This window comes from Lutra lutra, chromosome 9 (assembly GCF_902655055.1).
Source record: "Lutra lutra chromosome 9, mLutLut1.2, whole genome shotgun sequence".
In the NCBI taxonomy this organism is placed as follows: Eukaryota; Metazoa; Chordata; class Mammalia; order Carnivora; family Mustelidae; genus Lutra; species Lutra lutra.
Window position 1 is genome coordinate 118,677,058 of NC_062286.1, and position 17,060 is coordinate 118,694,117.

Below are 17,060 nucleotides of genomic sequence, written 5' to 3' on the forward strand. Positions count from 1 at the left end.
ACCAAAGCATGGTGCCTCGGATGATTTTAGGCAATTCACAGTCATGGAATGAAATAACATCAAGTCATATGATGAGAAAGTTGCTCCCTAGTCAGTTCTATTTAATTCTATGCCAATCCTTCTTTAGAGGCTTATAATGTATTCCCATATATGTATCGCAATATAAATGCTTAGAACCCTTTCACTTGGTAAACATTGATATTAAAAAACTAAGTGATACATAAGAATAAGGAGATCCGGAGTAATTTTCTTTCCAAACCTTTTCTCGTGAAAATTTCAAACCTTCAGAAAAGTTACAAAATAACACAATTAATGCCCAAATATCCTTCACCTAGATTCACCAGTTAATATTTTGCCATATTTGTTTCATGTCTACCAATCCATCCATCCATCTGCTTATTCACCCATCTACCCACCTACTTATCTATATATCTATCATTCTAGTCATCCATCCACCCATCCATCCATCTATCCTTCTATCTATCTATCCATCTTCTCATCCACCCATCCTTCCATTCATCCACCTATCTAATCTATCATCTAGTTAGCTAGCTAGTTATTGTTGAACAATTTAAGTTTTTGGAAACATGACATTTCACTCCATAGACTTGTGTCTATCTACTAAGAATAAGACGTTCTCAAAACAAAACAAAACAAAACAAAACAAACACCATATGATTAGTGTTCATCTTGGTTCCATCAAAAGGAAAGTCTCCATTTAGTGCTAGTATATACTTAACCCTCTCTTGAACTTGTAAGTGTCCTCTTTTTAACTCAGAGAGAACAGATCTCACACCCATAGCCCTCCACAGACAATGATATCCAAGCAGAATGTAATGGCACTATTTTGTTTTTATTGCATTTATTTTTCCAGTTGCCATTTCTTTCTGTCAAATGGTACTGGATTTTCTTTTTTTTTTTTTTTGGATTTTCATTTTTTAGTGTTTGAGGTCTTCAAAAGCAAGTCAATTGAAAGAATAAATTAAGTAAATAATAATACAGGTTGTTCAGAGATATGGCAGAATTATGCCTTTACTGGACACTGGGTTATGCACATGGACTCACTGATGCTAAATTGTTTTAATCAAGAATTACACTTAGAGGAGAAAGAGTCAGGTCTGCGGTGAGCTTATGTGGCTGGCCCTGTCCACTTAACTACAAAACAGCTACCATGATCAGTATGGTGGTTGCTGTTGGGCAGGCAGGGCCTCCCAAGGGCTCTTTAAGGAGAAGAAGGTGCCCCCCACCAGTTTTCTGAGGGTGCGTGGAAGTTTAATCAGTGTTAGCAACTCCGTCTATCCCCATAACCTCAGCGACTCACATGACCCTTTCTCTTGTCCTGTAGTTTGAAGAGCTTCCTCCTCTCACCACGTCCACACTGGGAGCTCTGATTCCCAAGGTAGGTAAGGCAGATGTGTCCCCTGGTCTTCAGCCCTACCCTCCTTCTAACTGTCCCAGGAACTGGGTCAGAAGGGAGTCATTTACCACTAGGGTGGGGTGATCTGACACCCTCCTTAGGAGTATAGTGATGAAGGTGTGGTATCCAAATTTTTATGGGCAGGGGCAGCATGGAGGGTTGAGGTGGAAAGACCCTGAGCTCTACAGTAGACTGGCCTGCCTAGCTCTAATCTTGCCCTGGCTACTTTGTTGCTGTGTGTCTTCAGGTAAGAGTCTTAACATCTCTGAGCCTTAGCTTCCTCATCTGTCAAAAAAGGGTACTAACTCCCGCTCTACAGCTTCATCTAGGAGAGTAAGGGGCTGAAGGTGATAATTCATGTAAAGATGCTGACACAGAGCACATGCAGGTAGAGGATGGCTTAGACGGGAAGAGTCAGGTTTTTGGAACAGAGAAACGATTTTGAATTCTAGCTCAGCGTGTCTCAACCACACTACCATAGGCAAGTGACTTCTCACTGGGCCTCGGTTTTCTCATCTGGAAAACAGGGATAGCAATGCCCACTTTGCTGTGTGGCTGTGAACCTGGGATCTGAACGTAGGCACAGTAGGCATTTGATAAATGTTCACTGTTATTGTTCTTCTTTATAGTAACAAAATCTTCTTTAAAAGGGGTGGGGGTAAGTGAGCTCTTAACAGATTAGCAGCTAGGTACAGTGGGAACAAAGGCCTTTCTGATTCCAGTTCTTGTCCCAGTGTGGGTCCTAAGCCTGTTACCCTGCCCCTGCAGCAAAGAGCTTCTTACATAGTAACTGTCATTGCTGTAACCTACAACCTTTTTAGACATTTCCCTGTTCTACCTGTTCTGTTTCCGGTAATTCAGAGGCAGGGAGACCCAACTCAACAAATGGTCACTATCGCCCTCGTGTGGTTGGAAGCTGAATGGCAAAGCACCATTATCTAATGTCATAAATAGCAGCAGCTCTGGGAGGCAGGGAGAGCTGTCAGTCAACTGGACCTTCCATTTACTGGGTCACTTCTTATATGAACTGCACTTTACAGCTTGTGAAAAAAAAATTAAGAATGCGCTCTTTTATTTGGTTTTAATCACCCCTCTCCCCCGCATTAATGGGGCCAGAAGAGAGGAGCATTCCATTTTACGGACAGGGAAACAGAGGCTCAGAGGAGCCACACAATGCAGCAGTAGCAGGGCTGGGTCTGCAGCAGGGGGAGGATTCAGGCTGGACGCAAAGGAGTATCTCCTGGAGAAGCAGGTGGGGGTGGAGTCACCATGAGAGGCTTCATCAGAGCTGGGAGGAGCATCCTGGGTCTCCTGCTGCTGTGGGGAGAGTTTGAGGGGGGACTCTCCACGTCCCTGCGAAGGAAGGTGTTGCTAATTGTTAGAGACTGTGTATGTTGGGGTAGGCCCCTCCAGCTATCCTGAAAATCCCTTCGGAAAAGCCAGTCCACCAAGTCCCTGATTTGTTGAAAGCCAGTTTGCCAAAGGGTGAGTTCACTAAGTGGTCATTTGGCTGAATTTACTAGATTTGCCAATAGACCCAGTTTGTTCAAAAGAATTTCCCCTTAAGGCACCTGGCTGGCTCAGTCGGTTAGGCATCTACCTTCGGCTCAGGTCATGATCCTGGAGTCCGGGGATCGAGTCCCATGTCGGGCTCCCTGCTCAGTGGGGAGCCTCTTCTCCCTCTCCCTCTCCCCCTGCTGGTGTTCCCTCTCTCACTGTCTCTCTCTGTTAAATAAATAAATAAAATCTTTAAAAAAGAAAAAAAAAGAAAAGCGTTCCTTAAAATAAATTTTTTGGTGAAATAGTTATTTAGCAAATATGGGAATGGATTGCTTGATGAATTGTCCTTTTAGCTAATTAGCATTTAGGGAGTCCATTTGCAGCAAACAGGCTCTGATTCCACCGTGGGTCTGTAGAGACCCCAGCTGATCCAGCTAGGCTGTGTCCTGCTCTGGGACTTCCCCGAGAGGCACACTGAACTGTGGCTTTCCCATTCCAGGTGGGGCATCCAGAAGCAGCAGGAGGGGAGGGAGACCCTGGCCGCTCAGAGACTTCTGAGCGGCGTAGACCTAGGCTGGAGCCTCAGCTCTCCTGCTGGCCTTAGACCATTTGCTTGAGCCTCAGTTTTGTTTCGTTTTTTAAATCTGTAACATGGAGAAAAAAATACCCCATGGAGTTGTTATGATGACTCGATTCAATCGTGAATGTCCTAGTGAACCCATCTTGTTCAACAGCAAGTTCTGAGCATTTCCAGGCATTGGGCATTGAGCTCGAAGACTTGCTGTCACCCCCTCACTTTTTAATTCTCCCATTAACCCTATGCGAAAGGCTCAGAAAGAGCAGCCCCCTCCCCAAACCCAGCAGCAGGTCAGAGCCCCCACATGTGGTTTGTAGGGCTTGAGCAATGCTGTTGGATTGGAAGATGCCCAGTCTGAGACCCTGGGCCATATGTTTAGAGGTTGGTTGATGACCCACTGGGAACCACAACTCTCCAGGGCTCCACTGACTCTGACCTGGTGTCCACCCCCAGGTGTTCCAGCAGTACCCCGAGTCCTTCCCACTCACCATCAGGATCCAGGTGCCAAACCCACCTTCAGTGACATTGCAGAAGGACGAGGCACTGGTGAAGGTGTTCGCCACCTCTGAGGTCATGGTCTCCCAGCCCAATGACGTCGAGACCACCATCTGCCTCATCGATGTGGTAAGTATCAGTGACGGGGTGGGGATGCCACAGTCTTCTGAAGTCCCTAGACCCCTTCAAATCCCCACAGACCAACTATAGTGACTACAAGCCCCACGGGGGCCAGATGAGCTGATTCAAATCCAGTCTTTAGTACTTGTAGCTATGACCTTAGTTGGATCACTCCCTCTGTCGGGGCTTCATTTTCTCCTCTACTTCGTGGGGATGGCAGCGGGCATTAGTAAGATGCTCAGAGTGGTACCTGGCAAACTGTAAGTGTTCCTTCCCAGGTGGCAATTCATGCATTCAACAGTTTGTGCTGAGCACCTACTCTGGGTTACGCTTTCTACTAGATGATGGAGAAAGGGGAACCAAAGCAGATGGTGCTGATTCTCATGTCCTTGGGACCCACATACAAATACAGTAATTTCCAGTTATCTTATAGAGGGGAATCCTCTTAAAACCATGAGGCTCCTTTTGGCAAAACTTTCACTTTCAATCCTGAAACCAAAAGCCCATCCCCTAACAATGACCCACAGAGTTCTTCTAGATCATCCCCTGGTTACCCTTCAGCTCCTCACTCTTTCCCTCTTTCACCAACATGCCAGGTGGAGTTCCACCCCAGGGCCTTTGCATAGGATGTTTTTTATCTGCTGCTTGCAATGCTCTTGCCCCAGATGTTTGCATGACTCATTCCCTCATTTAGGTCTCTACTCAAATGTCACCTTCCCGGAGAGGTCTTCCCAAGACCAGCTGTCTAAAATATCCCCACCCCTGGCCTCTCTCTCTCTCTCTCTCTCTGCCTCCCTTGTTTTACATGGTTCATGGACTTAACCTGACACCGTATAATGTGCTTGTTAGTTTACTGCTGGGCAGAGATGGGCATTGTCTTCTTCACTACAGGATCCTCAGAGCCTAGCACAGGGTCCCGCACATAGTAGGTGCTCAGTAAATATTTGTTGAAGCAATGTGCTGTGTTAAGTACCACTTCCCCCTTGATGGCTAAAGCTTAAGATTCAGACACTTAGGCTTCTGTCCCATGTGCTGTGTCTTATCAGGCTCGCCTCCCAGGGCTCAAGACCGAATGGGTCACCTCTAATCCAGGAAATGGGCGTACTCAGCAAGAGTATGCCAAGCCAGGGCGTGCTGAGGGTCCTTTCTGGGCATCAACAGATGCCAGATTAAAAGGGCTGGTTCTCACCCAGGGAGTGGAGATGGCTGCCCCTTGTTGCTTAGTCCCTGCTGTGTGGAAATATTTCCATCAAATCCCAAATGTCATGTGATCCAGTTCAGAGCCCTACCATTACTCCTCAGTGGCCCCGGAATGCAGCCATGACTTCTTTCCAGCCTGCTAGCCCTGCCTGGTCTGGCCCCTTCTCACTCCAGTCTCCTGCAGTCCTCTTACCTCCTTGCTCTCTAGCCTTCTCTCTTCCCTCTAATGCCAACCTCTTTCCTGCCCCGGGGCTTTTGCACATGCCCTTCCCAGTGCCTGGATCACCTTCATGCCTTCTTTTTCACCTGGTCAAATCCTACATACCCTTCAGGCCTCAGTTCATGTATGGATGGAATGATTTTGCACGCCCATGCAGGTCCCTGCCATACACACCCAGAGCATCCAGTCCTCTATCATCCTAATGTTTGTTAACTATCGTTGCTAGCAATAACATCACCTGGATGTGTTAGAGCTTCCTTTTTCCCATAAGATCAATTTATTTTATTTTATATTTATTTTATTTTATTATTTGCTGGGGGAAGCAGGGAAGTAAAGAGGAACATTCCTATGACCAAGACTCTGCCAGAGAGGGGTTGAGTCTGGACCTTTCGTGCCCTCTGCTGGGAATGGGGGTGGGGCACTTATGCTTGACATCCATGATACCCAATCCCCTACAGTGACTCATCTGGAGCAGGGTTCATAAGCTACAGCCCCCCCACCCCGAGACAGCTCAGACACCCCCACCAGCCAAGGGATCGCTGCTCCCTGCAAGTCTGGTCTTTCTGCCAAATGTTCACTCAGCCCTGCTGACTTACTTGAAAGCAACACACTTGTTGGTGAACGTAGACAATTTATTATTCCCAACCCCTTCCCTCCAGAGTGGGGATATCCATCCTATAGGGAGCGTAATTGGGGTCTTGGCTAGTAAAGGGAGGTTTGACCAAGACCTTGGGGGAGAGACACCCTGTGTAATGCAGCACCTAGTGGTCACCCTGCACACACAGCCCCCGCCGCCAGCAGCGCCTCATTGTCACCCCCTTTCTTCCAGGACACAGAACTCTTGGCCATGTTTTCCGTGGAGGGAGATAAGCTCATGATTGATGCCAAGCTGGACAAGTAAGGGGGTTTGTGGACTCGGGCTCCGGCTGCTCAGAAAGGCCTCTTTGGTGCTGCCCTGCCTGGAGCCAGCTCCTGAAGGGACCCCTGGGAGGACACTGGAGGTCCCCTCACATGGCTGTCGGGGCTGGGTCCATCCCAGAGGCTGTAGGGGTGAAACTGGGCTATGACGCCAAGGCCACTGGTGCGAGCTGGGCAGGGCAGGGGATGCCGCGAGCTTCATAAAGAGGACCCACAGCCAACAACAACTACAGTGTCAATAATAATAACAGTGATGGGCGTGAGGATGAGGTTCCAGGCTTTGCACAAGGTATTAATATGCATGACCTTGTTTAGCCTTGCAATGGCCTTGTAGAGTCGAGGCTCCTATTCTCCCATCTTAAAGAGGAGACAGACAACTAGGCTTAGAGAGGAGGGTTTACTGACTCGGGGCCGCACCATGGGTACAGAGAGGGGCTCTGGGCCAGCCCAGGTCTGTCTTGAGCCGCCCTGCTCGGTTACAAGCGCACACTTCAGACCCAAGCAGTATGAGTTCCAATCCTAATGTGACCACTGACTGGCTGTGTGACATGGGCCAAGTGACTCTCCCTCTCTGGAACTCAGTTTGCTCACCTGAAAATGGGGATAATAGTCCCTACCTTGTAGGGCTCATGAGAACAGCCGATACCCGTCAGATGCTCTCTCTGGGCCAGGCATTGAGTTAAGCCCTAAGTGGGTCCCAATTCATTTCATCCCTGACCTCAGCCTACGGCAGTAAGTACTATTATATTTCCTACCTCAAGACAGATGAGAGTGTGTATACAATTGTCAGCACGTGCCTAGTTCATTATAAGTTGTTCTCCTTACAACAAATATTCATCAAGCCCAATAGTGGGAATTTCTCAGAACATGACACAAATCAGAGGCATCCAAACGTCTCTAAGGAGGTGATGCTGACCTGAGGCCTGGATGGGGGAGAAAGGGCCAGCAGGGGGCCTCAGGCAGTGAGAGCAGGGCAGGCAAACTTGGAAGGACAGGGAAAAGCTCAGGTTCTGTGGATGGAGTGGCTGAGGGGGAAGGAGGAGCGGGAGTGGAAGTCAGCCCTGGTTTCTGTGCTGAAAATGTGCAAGGGCTCCAGTGGTTCTGGCCCAGGCAAGTCTGGTCCAGCCTCCCTCAGGTGGGGCTGTCACTTTGCAGGTGAGATTCAAGCACAGCGAGACAGAGACCCTCATCGTGCAGAGAGAGACCTCAAACCCCGGCCTCAGGCCCCCTCCTCAGAATAGTGCAGCGGCCAAGAACTCATATCAGGGCATGAGTCCTGGGCTTTGCCTCCTGAGCTCTGTAGACATGGTGGGGTTTCCTGGAGCCTCAGGTTCCTCCCCAGGGGTTGGCAGAAAGGATCAAGCCAGGTGGGGACAAATGCTCCTGAGTGCATGGCCTGCGCCGTGTACCAGGCACGGGCTCTACCTGAATTGTTCATTCAGTTCTGGCAGCCACTCTCTTTGCAGAGGGGGACACACAGCCGATAGGTCACAGGACAGGGACACACAGCCAGTAGGAGTCACAGCTATGGTTTGAGCCTGACGTATAGCCGTCCCTTCTGATCCATGGGAGATAAGCTCTAAGACCCCCAGTGGATGCCTGAAAGCACAGCGAGTACCACATCCCAACTACACGTGTGTGCCTAGCACACATACTTGTGATAACAACTTATAAATTAGGCACAGCAGGAGAGTAAATAACTCATAAATAAAATAAAACAATTATAACAATATACTGTAATAAAAGTTATGTAAATGTTCTCTCTTTCGAAATATTGTACTATACTCACCCTTCTTTTTTTTTTTTAAGATTTTATTCATTTATTTATTTGAGAGAGAGACAGCACAAGCTGGGGGAGGAGCAGAGGGAGAGGGACAAGCAGGCTCCAGGTTCAGTGCAGCGCCCACCGAGGGGCCTGATCTCACCATCCTGAGATCGTGTCCTGAGCCAAAATCAAGAGTCAGACACTTAACTGACTGAGCCACCCAAGTGCCCCTATACTCACCCTTCTTCTTGAGATGATGTGAGACAATAAAATGCCCACGTGATGAGATGAAGGCAGGTGAATGACGTAGAACCTTCCGATAATAAGTCAGATCACAGCTGAGCACAGGCCACTGAGCCCATGGACAACGAGACCTCGGGGAAGGGGGCTACCATGTATGGTAGAAAAGCCCAGGCACCATGTCTGGCATACAGTTGGTGCTCACTCCCTGGACCTCAACACTGTTCTTATTTATGTCTCCCGGGGATCCCGTGACACCTTTGTGAGGATGTTTGTGGAGGGGCTTCTGAGAGTTTATTGAAATACAGCCCCTTACGACTCTCAAGCAATTGCTCCTTCTAACGGTCTGTTTGCTTTCTCGGCAGGACTCACCTCAACCTCAGAACCTCAAACGTAGGCAACTTTGATGTAAGTACTAAGCTCAGGCCCCAGGTCAAGGTCTTCTGGGAATGGCCTCCCACCCCGTGTGGCTGGCCGGGGCCCAGGGAGGTGGTGAATGTCAAAGCACTGGCATCATCTCTGGCAGGCCTCATTTACAGGTGGGGAAACGGAGGCCCACAAAGCCGGGGAGGTGCAGAGTATGAACTCACAGCTCCAGCTCTGCCAGTGAGGCTGTCCCATTGTAACCCACCACTCCCGTGGAGGACACTTGGCCCCGATCCCTCCACTCCAGGCTGGGGAAGCGGTGTCCTACGGGACAGCCATGTCCTACGGGACCCCTGCCTTTCTGGAAGCAGGGGTTGGCTTTGTCACTGACTCCCATGTAATCTTGAGTCACCCCAACCCACTCTGAACCTCAGCAAACAGGTCTGGGTTTATTTCTAGCCACCATTTTACCTCTGAGCTCCGGAGCGCTGCCTTTCTAATCTGAGACGCCCAGATTCCAGGATCTGGTCCTGTTTCCTCATTTCTTTGTTGATTCTTGGGTCCCCCCCCACACCACCAAAGTCTCCAGACATGCCTCCCTTTTCTTTACAAATTGACGACTAAGCAGGTGCCCGCTTTTCAGAACGAGGTGGGGTGAGATTTCCACTTGTGCAGAGAAAACTCAAGTACCCATTGCGTTGCCTTCTTCCTGTTTGCAACCCCAGCTGCTCCAACCTGTGGAGCTGGGTGTCACCAGCGTCGTTTCATAAGTGGAGGAACTGGAGCCTGGGCATGGGCAGCGACATGCTTGGCAGCTGGTTGGGACACAGTGGGGACCAGAACTGGAATCTCCAGGCTCCAGGCAGAAGAAGCAGCTCCCACAGTGTGAAATTAGAGAATATTTTGGGGATAACAGATGCGGGCACGGGGCACCCAATTAAGCTTTTGCTTTCTCTCTCTTTTTTTTTCTTTATTCAAACAAATTTCTCTCATTTAATCCTCACGACAAACTTCTGATTTGGGTACAATTATTATCCCATTTTCCACATAAGGCAGCCAAATGCAGAGAGAAGTTGGGCGGCGTGTCCAAGGTCATGGCACTAGGATAAGAGTCCCGTGCGCTTGCCACAGTCCTACCGTGTGGTTCTCGCCAAGACTCATACTTTACATAGAGGAGTTTACATTTGGCTTTTACAGCCTACAAAGGGAGAGCTCTTCACACCCATTTTCAGCTGTGGAAACCGAGGCTTAGAGACATTGAGATGCACACACACACATGAAAAGTCTCAGGACAGGGCATTTCAGCTGATCTGCCTGTCATCCTGGCTGCCTCCTTCAAGTGGGGCTTGTTGGCCCATTTTACAGCTGAGGAAGCTGAGAGTCCGAGAGGTCAGAAAGACTTCCCAGAGCCCCACAGAGGCTGAGCTGGATGGGAACCCGGAGTGTTGGCGACACAGCCCTCGGGGCCCTGTGTGACATCACCGAGACTACAGGCCTTGGGCTTCCCCCAGTCCCAGCCTTACCACAAGCCTTGGACCAGCACTGGCCCTGCTCTGGGCCTCTCCTAACCACACAGACAGCAGGCAGACTGATGTGCCTTGTGGCTGTCCAACTCAGTGGTTCTGGAGTCATGGCAGCACCCAGATTCTCCCAGAGCAACCCTGCGCCTCCTGCTTGGGCCACAGGGTGGGGCCTCAAGGAGCCCTTGGGGATCCAAGTGAACTGCTGCAAGGACTGAGTTTTCCTTGTTCCCTGCAGGTTGGCCTCCTGGAGGTGCTGGTGGAGAAGATCTTTGACCTGGCATTTCTGCCCGCCATGAACGGTGAGAGCTATGGCCATGCCTCTGTAAGGGGGTGTGGCTCGGGGGCCCGGAAGCTGCTGGTTTGCTGGAAATATTTGACACATAGCCATTCTGCCTCAACTGTCTTTCTGAGAACATCATCCTAAGCTTATGTATTTAACCCTCTGAATGCAAATGTTGCCCCAGGGGGCCAGCAGCTTCCTTATTTACTGCTTCTGCTCTGTTCTCTTACTCCTTCTTCTCCTCCTCCTTCTTCCTTATTTGGCTGATTGTTTTGTTTTTCTCATTTTCTATGTAAAATTCTGATTACCTATGAAAATGATATGTGCATAAGTTTTCCAAAGTCTGGAACAGTTTAGAAAGTAACACCTCACCTCCCAGAAGCAATTCATCTCAATACCTGGTTAGAGTTACTTCTAAATTCTTTTTCTCCATTAAAAAAAAAAAAAAAGTCCAATATATTTCCTGATTCTTTTGGTGTGTGTTTATTTTTAGTTGGGGTAAAATACACATCACATGAAATTTACCTGCTTAATCCTTGTTAGGTGCAAATTTAGTACTGGTAGGTATATTCACAGCATGATGGCCCTGATTGATTTTTAATTGTGTATTTAATTTTACTTCTATAGGGACTATGTGAATATGTTATTGTTGTAAAAAGTTCAGTGAGTACAGATAAAGCTGAAATTGCTCTTACCGATCTCCCAGCTTCCTAACCCAGAATCTGGCCCCTCGGCAACCAGGTGTCAGTGACAGGGTTTTCTGCTTCATAGAACAAAAGGAAGGAGTGTGACCTCTCCACTCTGTGGTGCCTCGGGATGTTACCAGGAAGTTACTGGAGCTGTGCGGGCCCGCTGGAGGCTGGGAGAGCTGAACCTGTTGTAACTGCAAACCGCACCCCTAAGGCCTCCGCCAACCTGGTCCCACCTTCCCTCTCTCCACTTCCCCTTTGTGGAGGATGGAGAGGGGCTGCTCTGCAGGGCTTCATTTGGGGAACTCTCCGTGTCCAGCAGACCTTTATCCTGGAAACTCACCAGAGGAGGCTGAATGGCAATTCCAGGAAGGCCCTGGTCTCCAAGGCCAGTGATGTCAGGAGCGAGGCTGGGCCGGACTGACCCTTGAAGCAAGAAGTGAAGACTCTAGCCCAGGCTTGGTCACCAAGAGGTGGTGTGAACTTGCAGCAGGTCCCTCAATTTCACTGTAATGCAATTTACCATTCTCAAAAGTGAGAGACTGGATTAGGACCGTGATTCTCAAAGTGGGTTCCATGAAAAATTAGTCCTAAGGGGTGCTCTTAAGAAGAGGGTTCCATGGCCAAGCAAGTTTGGGAAATTCTGAATACACTGCCGTGGGGTAGGTTCGCCATGTCCTTAGCTCTCTGAAAAGTCCTGCTGCAGGCAGAAATCTGCTGAATTTCACTTAATCTAGTCCCCTCCCCCCACCACATCCTTCCTTTCCTTCCTTCCCAGAACATGAATCAGCATGAATCTAAAAGCAAACAGTATGTCCCAGGGAGGTCACATGTCAGGACTCTGTGTGTATCCTTCCTTGCCTCCATTCAGCAAACATCTGTCCTCTCCTCTGTGCCCAGCCCAGAGCTGGGTGATGCCAGGGACACAGTTCTGGCCTGCAAAAAACTCATAGTCTGGGTAGAGGTGACAGATGGGGAAAGAGAGAATTCATATCCTGTGATTTCTGTAATGGTGGGGGGTGGTTCAGGGGAGCTGCAGGAGCCAAATGTTGCTTGGCCTGGGATGGGGAAACCTCACAGAAGAGCTGACGTCCAAGCAGAGTCTCGGGGAAGGCTCAGAACTCGGCAGGCAGGCAAGGGTGAGGGCGTGTGCTCTGGGCAGGAACACCTGCGAAAACAAAGGCCTAGAGATGGAAAAGAAATGGCTCATCTCCTTGAAAATCCTGGTGCCCTCCTATAAGGCTAATGCCTCTTAGCCACACTGACTATGCCTGACCATTTGGGTGGTGGTGTTTCTTTTCACAGCTGTGCTGGGCTCTGGTGTCCCTCTCCCCAAAATCCTCAACATCGACTTCAGCAATGCAGACATCGACGTCTTGGAGGTAAGGAGAGAACTCTGTTCTGCCCTCTGCTCAGGAGTTGGGAGGAAGAAGAGAAGGGAGGGGAAAGGTGGGGCATCGGAGGCCTCTTCCTTCAAAGGATGGGTCTAAGGGAACAAGAAACAAAGGTGAAGAACCCCTCAGTGAAGCCCTCCCCATCCACCATCTCATTTCATCACCAGGAGAGATGTCATTGCCCCCATCTTGCAGATGGGAATACTGAGGCTCAGAGCAGGAAGGGGCTCGCCCACAGTAGAAGTGGAATATAGTTCATTGGAAAAATTTTTATTGAGCATCTACTGAGTGCCAGACGATGTGCATGGCGGGGTCGGGGGGTATACAGCAGTGACTAAAACAGACAATCCTGGCCCATGCAAACCTCGCCCAGCCAGTGGGAAGATGGGCCTTTGGACAGATATTCCTGAAATTATTGCTAATTATAATCATGGCAGGTGACTTGAAATTCAGTTTTAGGAGGTCTTTTTGACACAATAAAAACCACATATGCTCATTATCTGAAATTTGGAAAATACAGAAAAGATTAAGCAATCATATTTATCCTCTTAGATATGTTTACAACCTAGAAATGACCACTTAGAGTGTTTTGCTGGTGTTCATTCCGATCTTTCTAGAGTTTTATTTTTAAACTGACTTTGCTCAGTAGGGCCTGGGTTCCAATCCTGATTCTGCCAGTATCTGGCTGGGTGACCCTGGGCAAGTCACTTAATGTCTCTGAGGCTTAGTTTTCGCCTCTGTAAAAGGGGTTAATCATAGCACCTCTCCATAGGGCTGCTTTTAGAATACAGTGAGATTTTATGCATAAAATGCATTATAGTCAGTATATCAGAAGGGGTAGGCCACTTGCCCAAGGTCACCCAGCTAGTGAGAAGTGGGTTTTGTGCTGGAATAAGGGACGCAACTCCAGCCAGTGGTTCTCGACTGGGGTTGTATTGTCAGCCTCCTCCCCAGCCCAAAGGCCTTTTTTAAATTCGTGGGGATGGGGGCACCTGGGTGGCTCAGTGGGTTAAGCCGCTGCCTTCGGCTCAGGTCATGATCCCAGGTCCTGGGTTCGAGCCCCGCGTCGGGCTGTCTGCTCAGTAGGGAGCCTGCTTCCTCCTCTCTCTCTGCCTGCCTCTCTGCCTACTTGTGATTTCTCTCTGTCAAAAAAAAAAAAAAAAAGAAAAGAAAAAAAAAATAAAAAATAAATTCGTGGGGATGATTTTTTTCTTTCCTAAATAATCAGGCTTGAGTATTTCACATCAAATACATATTATAGGGGCGCCTGGGTGGCTCAGCGGGTTGAGCCGCTGCCTTCGGCTCAGGTCATGATCTCAGGGTCCTGGGATCGAGCCCCGCATTGGGCTCTCTGCTCAGTGGGGAGCCTGCTTCTTCCTCTCTCTCTGCCTGCCTCTCTGCCTACTTGTGATCTCTCTCTGTCAAATAAATAAATAAAATCTTTAAAAAAAATACATATTATAGCATATCACGTATGTTACTTTTTAGTTTTTCTTTATAGTCCAGCAAGGGATATAAGAAGATTATATAGATTATGAATTTCATTTCAGAATAATAAAGAATAATAATAAAGCACAAATACCTGTGATAAAATATAAACAGGGTTGTTGGGTCTGAAATGTGTAGGACCACTGATTTAAAGAGAGACCCAGCTTTGGGCTACCTGGCTGGCTCAGTGGGTGGAGCATGTGACTTTTGATCTCGGGGTGGTGAGTTTGAGCCCCACACTAGGTGTAGAGTTTTCTTAAATAAACTTAAAAAAAAAAATAAAGACTCAGTCCAGACTTGGTCTTGTACAACCTCTGTAATTGATAGCTACCTTCTTCTTCTCCTCCTTCTTCTTGTTTTTAAATATTTATTTCTTTATTTTAGAGAGAGCGTGTGGGTATGGGGGAGGGGCAGAGGGAGAGAGAGTCCCAAGCAGACTCCTCACTGAGCACGGAGCCTGACACAGGGCTCGTCCCATGACCCTGAGATCATGACCTGAGCTGAAACCAAGTCGGGTGCTCAACCAACTGAGATATCCAGGCAACTTTTCCTCCTTCTCCCTCCCCCCGCTCTTCTTCTCGTTATTACTGCTGTAATTGTATGGGTCTAGACCTTTTTTTTAACTTTTCATTTTAAAACAATTTTAGACTTACAGAAGAGTTGCAAAAATACTACATAGAGTTTGAGAATACTTTTCACTCAGTTTTCCCTAATGTTAACATCACCTATAACCAGAATACAATGATCAAAACCAGGAAGTTCACGTTGATAGAAAACTGTGAACTCAGCTACAGACCTTCCTCAATGGTTTTCCCACCACCGTCCTTGGTCTGGTTCAGGATCCAGGATCCCACTTTGCACTTGATTGTCATTCCAAATCTGGGACATTGCCCTCCAACATGGGACAGTTCCTAAATTCTCCTTGTGTTTCATGTCTTTGATATTTCTGATGAGTCTGGCCCATTGTGTGAGATGTCCTCCAACTTGGATTTGACTGATGTTTTCTCACAATGAGATTGAGGTTACGTATTTTTGGCAAGAAGAAGGGCACTGGAGTGATGCTGTGCCCCGCAGTGCACTGTCTGGGGGGCTTGCAATGTCAATGTCTTGTTCCTGGGGATACTGACTTTGATCATGCAGTTAAGGTGGTCCCTGCCAGTTTCCTCATTGTTGGTTAAGTTACTATTTTTCCCATTGTAACTAATAAATATCTCACAAGGAGGTACTTGGAGACAACCACCCACATATCTTAGTTCTCATCACACCTTCTCCCACTCATTTTGGCATTCCTTAATGGCCCTTGTCTGCAGGAGTTATTACTGTGGTGTTTCTTTCATGGAGACTTTCCATTTCGATCATTCCTTCTGCATTTATTAGTTGAAATTTTGCTACAAGGAAGAGCCATCCCTTCTCCTCCATTAATTTATTTACCCAGTTATTTATATCAGTACAAAATTATGGGTACGTCCTGTGTTCTATGGGTTAAATTTATTATTTACTTTGTTGTATATATTTTGAGTTAGGAAAATTGGATTTTGGAAGAATGTGGACAAAGGCTCAAGCTTGCTTCTCTTATTTGGGGGAAGTAGGAGATGAGGGGCAGGAAGGGAAGTATATTGCCCAAGGTCCCCTGTACAGGGCAGGCTAATGACATGGCCAGGGTGCTCCTCGGGCCCCTTTAATCCCAGTAAACCCCCACTGTTCGCATTTGCTCCTTCCTGGAAATGTGCCTTGCCTGGTCCACAGGCAGGTGACTGCTGAGGCTGTAAGCAGAAGCCATCACCTCCACTAACTGGGTTCTCTGTTCTGACCTCCAAGGACCTTCTGGTGCTGAGTGCCTGAAAGACAGGGGCAGGGACGCTGCTGCAGCCCCAGAAGAAGCCAGAGCTTGCCCTGGAAGGGCTCTGCTAACACAGTCTCCAGCCCCGAGTCCCTTCAGCCCCCTACAACAGGTTCCCCCCCAGCTTCCCATACCTCTTCCCACCTGTCTCCCCCCACACCCCGAGAAAGGAACCAGCCAGAGACTCGTTTGGCAAAAGTCCCATCCACAATCAGTCCTATAGTCTGTCCCCGAAGAGGGAAGCAGGTCACCCGGGGGACTGAGGCCTCTCAGACCCCATGCCAGACTCCACACTGCGCACTTTAAACTTTCAATAAAAGGTTCCAATTTCCCTGCAGTTGGGGTAAGTCTCCAGGAAGGACCCTCCCTCAGGGTCTGGGTGGTTCTTCCCTCCGTGGCTGTGCCAGGGGCACCTGGCCGTTGCCTCTGTCACCTACGAGCTGATGGAGGATGGTTCAGCTCATGAACGAAATACGTCAGACACCTCTGAGGACCCTGCAGGTGGACAGGAGGGGATTTTACTCAGTTCTCACTGCCTTGGTTCTGGGCTTCATTTGGCTGATGCCTGTTGCCTCAGTTTCCCCCACCACTCCTCATCCAGTGAAAGGGGTCCAGATGCGGAAGCAACAAGGTCAGAGCCATCAGGATTCACACTACCAGAGGGATTTCCTTATAGCCCAGCTCCTGTGTGCCATGATGACAAGGGTCTCCTCTTTTCTCAGCTTCCAGCCGCCCTCTCCCCATCCCCACCTCTTCTGTGTTCCCAACACGACTTGCCCAGGTCCAGAAGGGTGGATGGGTGTATCCCAGGTTCCAGGGGAGCCGTGAAAGGGACAAACAAAAACTACCCTTCTGTCCCATCTTTCTGAGAGAACATGTTCATCGAGGGCTTTCTGTCTGCTGAGCTCTGCACTCAGGCTTTGGGATTTGATCTCCTTTAACATCATGAAAGCACCATAAGGTAGGTACCGGGTTGGCCCCTATTTTGCAGATGGGGGAACAGAGACACGGAGACATGCAGGGACTTG

The 17,060-nt window shown here is 48.6% G+C and overlaps 1 protein-coding gene across 1 annotated transcript in view; it reads left to right on the forward strand.

The window, feature by feature from the left end:
• The window catches only part of BPIFB4 (BPI fold containing family B member 4), a 28,944-nt gene extending 12,586 nt beyond the window's left edge, over window positions 1-16,358 (forward strand). The window contains exons 11-17 of the mRNA XM_047745785.1: window positions 1,346-1,399; window positions 3,948-4,118; window positions 6,359-6,426; window positions 8,818-8,860; window positions 10,577-10,640; window positions 12,616-12,692; window positions 16,011-16,358. Coding sequence (XP_047601741.1) covers window positions 1,346-1,399; window positions 3,948-4,118; window positions 6,359-6,426; window positions 8,818-8,860; window positions 10,577-10,640; window positions 12,616-12,692; window positions 16,011-16,034 — 501 coding nt within the window. The 3' untranslated portion in view covers window positions 16,035-16,358. The remainder of the gene's footprint in view (window positions 1-1,345; window positions 1,400-3,947; window positions 4,119-6,358; window positions 6,427-8,817; window positions 8,861-10,576; window positions 10,641-12,615; window positions 12,693-16,010) is intronic.
• Window positions 16,359-17,060: the final 702 nt, after the last annotated feature.